Source organism: Mesitornis unicolor, unplaced genomic scaffold (genome assembly GCF_000695765.1).
Source record: "Mesitornis unicolor isolate BGI_N332 unplaced genomic scaffold, ASM69576v1 scaffold35976, whole genome shotgun sequence".
In the NCBI taxonomy this organism is placed as follows: domain Eukaryota; kingdom Metazoa; phylum Chordata; class Aves; order Mesitornithiformes; family Mesitornithidae; genus Mesitornis; species Mesitornis unicolor.
In genome coordinates, this window is record NW_010193687.1 from 1 (window position 1) to 8440 (window position 8440).

An 8440-nucleotide genomic window follows, 5' to 3' on the forward strand; every position below is an offset into this window, starting at 1 on the left:
ACTGGGACCGGGGCTGGCGCGATCCCTGGCACTCGCCGGGGCCCCGCTACGAGGACATGGCCCTCTACAAGGAGCGCAGCTGCTACATCTGCCACCAGACCGTCCGCATGCTGGAAGGTACCGGCCCAGCGGCCCTTCCTTCGGGTCTCCTGGCCCACCTCAACCCGGCAGCCCTTCCTTCGGGCCTCGTTGTCCTCCTTGGCCCAGCAGCCCTTCTTTCAGGATCACCAGGCCGGGTCATCCCCCTCTGTCCCGCTTCGCCAGCACTGCCCCGTGCTGTGCAGTGTTTTCAAGCACTTGCCCTTTACCACCAGCCAAGGTTTCTCCTCACATAGCGTATAAAAACACAGGCGGTGAGGAGCCTGCCCTGCCTCATGAGCTAACTACCCTGTCAGCCTGCTGCCAGCCAGCCCAGCAGCTTCCATAATACATATTCTTTCTTTATTGGTTGGGGTTTTTTTTATTTCAAGGAGTTCGGCAAGCGCAGTGGCTCACCAAGACAAAGCTGGTGGAAGGTTTACCCTCCTCGGTGCTCAGCATCGTTGACAACCCAGCTCACCAGCTGGAGGACCATGAGGAGAGGGTGAAGCATGCGATCTCACACTCACGGTTCTGGGACACGACAGAGGTTGCTCCCAGGAGAGAACATTATTGGTAAGTCCTCGGTCACAGGGGAAATCTTTCCGCTGCGTGGTTATGGCTTTAGCATAAGCCAGTCGTCAAGGTAACTTAACCAGAGTTTTTAACACTACAAGGAAGATTCATACATCGATCTGCTGCTGAGAGATTCACTGACTGTGCAAAACCGTTACACCATTTGTATCAGGTTGTCACCATGGGAAACAAACAAACCAACCAAATAACAGCAACAAAACCCCCAGTTCTGAATATTGACAGTAGTGCTACTTTAAACACGTTCTGCATTAAAGCTGCTTTCAGCCCAAGGTCTGTGTTTCAACTTGAGATTTAATTCCAGCTGATACAGAATGTCAGTTTTTTAAATAACTAATGATAAGCATTACCTCTGCCAACTTGGAACAGGGCTGGTGCCTAGGCTGTTAATCTGAAATCTCTGTTAGCTGTTTGGAAACATTGTGCAGTGACACGTTGTACATACAGCAACGTTACAGTGTTCCTGTCCCACAAGCATCTGCCCACCGTTATGATCACATTTTTTATGTAACTGTTTTTTTTGTTCTCATTTTAAAGCCCAGTGCTGTTTGAAGACTTGATGCATTTGTGCCGGTTAATGTCTGCGAAGTATCCTTCTCTGACTCAAAGAATGTTGGCTAGAAACTACAAGATATCAGCTACATGGGAAAGAGGTTAGTTGCTGCTGTGCTGGAAGAATTTAGCTCTTCTCATTCATATAAGGTAACGAAGCCACTGGCTTTAAGGCTGAGGACTTGGAGAAAATGAAACAATTTCTGGAACCAAACAGTTCTTTGACTTTTCGATGGTGCTGTAAGGATGGGCAGCCTTGGAAGAAGGCAGGATACTTGTCCCGAGGAGATTAATGGGGTGTTAGACAACACCAACAAGATGGCAGGGGAAGAAAACCAGTGTCTTAAAACTGATTGTTTATTTTTTTGTGTCCAAAATCTGTACTGTTGTTTTTCTACATATGCTTAGTTAAGAAACTAACACCAGCAGTTAACTTTGGTATTTTAGAAGAAGAGCTTGCAGCTGAGCTACTGTGTAAGTTTAGTTTGGAGGGGAGGGGGAGAGAATGAGCCTTGCAGAACAAGGGCTTGCTAGAATGCTGCTGTCCAACTGATTGTTTATTTTTTTGTGTCCAAAATCTGTACTGTTGTTTTTCTACATATGCTTAGTTAAGAAACTAACACCAGCAGTTAACTTTGGTATTTTAGAAGAAGAGCTTGCAGCTGAGCTACTGTGTAAGTTTAGTTTGGAGGGGAGGGGGAGAGAATGAGCCTTGCAGAACAAGGGCTTGCTAGAATGCTGCTGTCCAAATGGCCTAATTTCCCTCCCCAGAATCCATTCTCCTTCAGGTCCGTGGCCAGAACGGAATACTTATGAACTCTGTGACCCCAATACCACCAGTAGCCTCCAGGGAGGAGGTACTGGCCACCGAAGATCATGTTCTGGAGACCTTCCATCCCATCTCTCCTACCATTGATCTGCAGGACGTGAATGTGTACAAAGAGCAAAACGATACAGGTAAATTTAGCCGTTGATAGTAGTTTTGTGTCAGAATAAGTATTTGGGTTAACCTGGAGTCCTCGCCCTTCTGTGAGACAGCTGTGGGCAGGGGTGGATGGGGATGAGGGAACACAATAGCAGAGCACAGAGTGTCCAGTGCAAGCGCTCCAGACCTGTGCTAAGTACATTATGGCCTAAGCAGGACTGGGAGAAGAACTTAAATCCTGGCAACTCAACTGTTCTTGAAAATGGGGGAGAAAACATTGGCTGTGATCTCTTACTGAGCAATTCCTGACATGATTATCACAGAATCCCAGACCGTCAGGGATTGGAAGGGACCTCCAAAGCTCATCCAGTCCAATCCCCCTGCCGGAGCAGGAACACCCAGATGAGGTTGCACAGGAAGGCGTCCAGGCGGGTTTTGAATGTCTGCAGAGAAGGAGACTCCACAACCTCTCTGGGCAGCCTGGGCCAGGGCTCTGTCACCCTCACTGAGAAGAAGTTTCTTCTCCAATTTCAGTGGAACCTCCTGTATTCCTGTTTGTGTCCGTTACCCGTTATTATCTGCCGTTTAGGTTTCAGAGATGGTTATCCATACCCTCATCCTCACACTCTGTTCTTCCTGGAATCGGCCAACGTTCGCACTGTCAGGTTCAGACCAGAACAACTTCGTGCTAAAATGCTGATGTTTGCTTTTGGCAACGCGCTGGCAAAGGCTAAGATGCTGTACGGGGTACGTATGGGAGACGGCTGGTGCCTCGCCGGGCCCTTGCTCTTTCTCTAAAGCTGCAGCCAGTGGGAAGAATGATGGCATTCCCTTGCGTTGGCACGTTACAGTAGTTTTCAAATCTGAGCTTCCCAGTCCAGAGGTCTAACTCCAACCTTCAGGTAGGGTTTTGCTAATCCAGAAGAAGATCTCTGGGCAATGGGCGTGTTTGTGGTGTAACACGCGTTAGCGTGGTAATGGGTAGGAGCCGGGGAGTAGGTTTAGCAGCAGAACTCTAACCCGTCCCGTGGCTCTGTATGTAAGTTGATACTTCGTTGCTGGCTGAAGGAGGAATTGTAATTAAAATACAAAATCTACATTCAAAACTTGTTTGACTAGAGTAATTTTCTGGGCAAGGTAACAATAGATTTATTAAAATCTTGGCTTTAAACCAAGTAGAAGATGCAGAATCAGCAAGTACTCTTACAACTTCTGTGGTAAGTGGCTCTATTAAACATCCTTCCCTCCTGCTTCTTTCCTAGAATGATCCCAAGGTTTTGGAGCAGCCAGTAGTGGTGCAAAGCATTGGCACAGATGGCCAGCTCTTCCAGTTCATGGTGTTCCAGTTAAATACAACAGACCTTGTCTCTAGTGATGGTATAAAAAATCTCGTCTGGATTGACTCTGATCAGAACCTGTATGAAAAAGCCCAGTGTGTTCCAGAAATCAAGAAAAGAGTTGTCACGGTAAGCAAACCGAAGCGAAACTCGGAAATCGGTCCTGGAAATCCTACCCTTTCACCTCGCTGGAGCTCTGGGAGCTGTTGCAGAGCTGCAGCGTGGGTTTTAAACTACGTGAAGGGACCTGGCAGAGGCACTGGCCTCACACGTACTGGAAAGTTGTGAGCAGGTGTCACTGCCGGGGAGTATTTGTAGTGCTAATGTACCGCAGAGCGCGCGAGCCACATGCCAGGCTCGACATGAACTTCTACATCGAGACATCCCCGTCTGTAATGGCCCATCTCATAATAGGCTTGTTTAAAATCAGCTCGTGCTCTGATGAAGGCAGCACTTACACGCAACTGTCAGCTTTGCTGTAGAGCAAAGGGAGCGCAGTGCTGTCAGCGTCGGTTACGCTGGGAGGGCGTCTCGGGCTGATGGGCACAGGGTTTTGCCATCTGAGATGTACCCCAGTGGACGTACCCACACACAAACCCGTCTGAGGAGGGAGAGCACAATTTGGAAGCTCCTGCGTCTGAAAGTCTTACTCGAGTGTATTTAAAGCTGTTGTTTGTCTGTGTTAATCACTTCACTGCAAACTGAGCATCCGTGTCTTTCTCTCTGCAGAAGCCCGCTGGAATATATGGCTTTCAGCCAGACACGTTCAAGAAGTTTCTGGCACTGTATCTGCATGGAACTGTGTGAAATTCAGCTCAAATGAAAATACTTCACCAACTGTACCTGCTGCTTCTCTTTGCCAGAACCGTCACGTAATTAAAAGAAAGGTGGATTAATTGACTTTCAAAAAATAAATTATATTGTTACTGAAAGTAAATTTTGTTTTAAAAATAAATTGTGCATGAAAAAACTCTTTCATTTTAGGGGCTCACCTCTGGATTTGGGTTAGAAAGAGTCGTCAAATGCATCTTCCTGCACTCCCCCACCGCTGCCTAGAAAGAACATAAGCCAGTCATTATTTCTCTGCGCACGCAGGTTCCCCTCTCCGTGTGCTTTTGCACAGAGCCAGACTCGAACCCATTTCCCGAGGCTGCTTTGAGTGCCTCTGAATGCAGCGTGCGCGGACGAGACTGACAAAGCTTCAAGAGGGGAGCCTGAGCCACGAGCCCGTTCCGTTCCGCCTGCCTTTTGCTTTGTTTTACTGCTGGCTGCTCTGGGATGCGTCGTGCTGCCTGGTGCTTAGTTCCCAAAGCACTTAATCGGAGAGATTGCTTTGTTGGATCTGTACGACCGTAGTTCTTTTATCCCCCCAATCCTGCGTGAAGAGACCTAGCCATTTTGGGAAAGCGGTGTAGAATGTAGCGTGAAACTTTCGTGCCTGCTAGCTGGTGTTCGCTGCTGAGAAAACACAAAGGAAGAATTTCTTCCTGCCACACAGAGTTAACTGAGCAGGAAGCGTATTCTTTTTAAGATGGGGGGGGGATTAGCGTGGTTTTTGTGAAATGAAGGCTAAATTAGCTCCAGCCAAGTGTGGAGTGTTGCGCAGTTCTGCACCGATACCCTCCAGCACATGGGAAGGAGTAGGACAGCCTGCGCTATTTTAAGGTGTGGAAAAGCATGTTTGCAAGAATTTCATCTCGCTTCGGTGTCTCGTGTCAGAAGCTGGTCTGCGCGTTGTGATCCTCTCTGGCCATCTGGATGAGCACCCCGGTTGTGTGCTGCAGTCTCAATCCGTCAGGCAGCTCTACCCTGCGGGCTTCGGAAAACAGACTTGCGCCGGTCACGTTTGGGATCAGCGATTGCACCCAGTAAATTGGGATGCATCGGCTGTACATTAATGAATCCCATAATAGTCAGGAGAAAATCCTTGAGAGGGAGAACAATCTCGTGAGTGTTGTGATGATCTAAATACCTTAATTCTGCCCGCTCCAGCGATGTCTGATTCAGCTCATCGATGTAAATCTGCTCGGGTCTGTAATTTGCACCCAGTTATTTAGGAGTATATTTTAATACACTCTTGCTCTGGGGAGACTGTGCCAGTAGGTGCTTCTGTCTCAGGCTGCCGGCTCTCTGCTATGTCACACGGACCCTGTGCTCTTGATATCCCCTCACCCTTCCAGCTCTGGGTCACTACCCAGCCGAGGGAGGAAAGCCCGCAGGGCAGCCCTGTGTTAACATTCCTGAGCCGAGTGGTTTCACCAAAGCAGCATGGAAGAAGAGAGGTGGTGGTGGAGAGGGGGTGTGGAGAAATTAAACTCCTCGCATGCTTCTCGTAGATGTGGGAATCTGTGACCGTGGTCCACAGGGGAAAGAGCCAAAGCCCCTTTCGATGCTTGTGCCTCTCAACAAAGACACCTCTGTCGGGACAGGCAGTAGAAGAGGAGAAGCCAAGTGAAGCTGGAGTCCTGCTGTCTCCAAGACCAAGCAGGGAAAAGCACGAGCACAGGGCAGGATGGACGAGGGCAGAACAAAGGCAATGCTGAAAAAAAGGCAGAAGTAGTAAGACGTGGGGCAGCCAGCAAGGGAATGAGGCTTCAGCAGGTCACAAGAGGCGCCAGGAAGCCACTTGAGATGAGGGGACCATACACAAGCACACCAGACCGCGTCCCTGATTTGCTCAGGGCACAGCTGACCTCACCTGGACTCACATTGCTGGAAGGAGCAGTTGATCCTTGTGCTGGGTCAGCTCCTCTGAGGTCCAGGAGGTGAAACTAAGGGGGGCAGAGCAGAGGTCCCAGCTTGGCACCTGGGATGAGTGCCCAGGTTGGTCCATCGTGGTGCGGGTATGAGGTCCAGCATCCCCCCACTACAGAGAGCTGTGCTCATGTGTGTGGTGTCCCATTGGTCTTCCCAAGCACAGTATCCATGGTTTGGCTCACCCACTCATTCCTCTGGTGTGACCTGCTGGAAATAGTGGGCCCAGCTGAGGGGAGTGGGACCGAGAACAGGACAATGGGTCACGGAGGTGCATCTGGGTTGGCATTAATAACTTATAAAGGCTCCTCAGCAGCTGAATGGCATTACCTCAGCACTGAGCAAGAGCCAGGCATTAACTTTTGATGAACAGCAGCTGGGGAAGCAGAACATGTGAGAAGAGGGTGGCTGGAGGCTGAGATGAAGACCTGGAGGCTGAGATGAAGACCTGGAGGCTGAGATGAAGATCTGGTGGTGCCTGGCTGCCTGGAGGAGACCTCTGTAGCCACTGGTGCGGGGTCTGGCCTCCAGCTCCATCCCTGGGGATGATGCATGCTGTGCTGTCCAGGCTCCTCCACCCCACCTTCCCCTGAACCACTCCCAGTGCAAAAATCCGGCTCTGTGGGCTGCACTCATTGTGCCAGCGAGTACACGTCACGCTCAAACCAGAGCCCCTGCTTGTTCAGATCCTCCTCCCACATTTAATTTAAGGAAAACTAACGTGGGAGACAATTAAGCCTGAGGTTGGGCTCAGGAGATGTTTAGAGGAGGGACTTTGGCAGTTTCTCATGGCAGTGTTTAATGAAATCAGCCTGTAACCCAGTCAGACCCAGTGGGAAGGGCTTTCCTAACACAACCAGCACCGATGCTGCCTGTTGCTCCAGGCAGCCAAGCAGCGCCTGGCTGGGCAGCGTGGGCAGGGAGGTCCTCATCACCACCAACCGATCACCCTTGGGGTCATGTTCCAAGTGACAGACGAGCTCACATGCTCCTTTCTGGAAAGCACAAGGGGATGAGATTGCCCAGAGCAAAACCAGCCCAGGGCCACGGCTACAGCCCCCACGCAAGGACGTCTGTGGCATTAGACACAGCAGACAGCAGCTCCCGGCACTTGCAACCACCCATCAAACACCTAAAAAGCCCCAGTCTTTCCCCAAGAGCTGCAGCAGGCCCTGGTGCTGCCCATCCAGGAGCCAGCTCAGCCGTCCCCAGGTTTCTCCATCTCCAGAGCCTGGAGCTGAGGTGGATCCTGCAATGGTGCACGCACCCACCCTGCGCTGCAGCCAGCCCTTGCTCGAGGAAGGGGTCAGCAGACCCCATTGCAAGCCTATATATATTACATATATATATATACACACACATACAGTTTGGTTTTGTTGTTTTCTTTTTCACATCCCTTACCTTGCAGCAGTCCAGGTCCAGGAACAGGAGGTCACAAGCCCCCAGCTCCTTTCCTAGGGCATCCCCAATCCTTAACCTGCTCCATGGGATGCCCTCTGTTGCCACGTCAGCATCCCAGCTCCTTCAGCCTCTCACCAGGAAACCCTGGGGGACAGGGTGCAAAGATAAATCCCCCTATTTTTACCCCCAGAAAGTCCCCCCCTCTGCCTGCAGCCATGTGCAGCGAGGGTCTGGCAAGCGCATCCTCAGCCTGGTGTAGGCAAATGACCATTTTCCTAAGCTGAAAGCTGAATTTCCAAAATGCTTTGAAAAAAAACCAACCCCCAAAACAAGTGAGCATCATTAAACCGAACTTCTCCCAGCCCTCAGGTCCTGCATCACAGCCGAATCCTCGCCCACCTTCCCAGCATCAGCCAGAACCCCCCCCCCCCACAATCCTCAGCCCCATCACCTCCGGTCCTGCATCTCAAACGTGGGGTTTGGCTCTCGAAAAATTAAAAGAAGGAAAATAAAATAAAATAAAATAAGATATCCCCCCCCTGGGTGTGGCAGCAACCACCAGGAACAAACTGCAGAGCACCGAAATCAAATGTTTATGTCCATATTTATTACAGCGGTGGGGAGGGGGGGGACGAGGAGAACCGTTTCATTCGGAAAGCCAGCCCATAGCAATGAAGACAATAATTTAGCTATTCAAGTTTAAAATACATTAAACGCGGTCCTTTCCTTTTCTCACATCAGAACCAAAAAAAAGAAAAAAAAAGGAAATAAAAAATAAAAAGAAGGAAAAAAACCAACC

The 8440-nt window shown here is 50.0% G+C and overlaps 1 protein-coding gene across 1 annotated transcript; it reads left to right on the forward strand.

Annotated features, from left to right (window-relative positions):
- The first annotated feature begins 7 nt into the window (after nt 1-7).
- MRPL37 (mitochondrial ribosomal protein L37) lies at nt 8-4436 on the forward strand. The gene is made up of 7 exons (XM_010187538.1): nt 8-117; nt 471-654; nt 1210-1325; nt 1996-2181; nt 2739-2896; nt 3412-3615; nt 4216-4436. Exons 1-7 carry the CDS (start codon nt 57-59, stop codon nt 4291-4293), a joined length of 987 nt encoding a protein of 328 aa, XP_010185840.1. The 5' UTR covers nt 8-56; the 3' UTR covers nt 4294-4436.
- Nucleotides 4437-8440: the final 4004 nt, after the last annotated feature.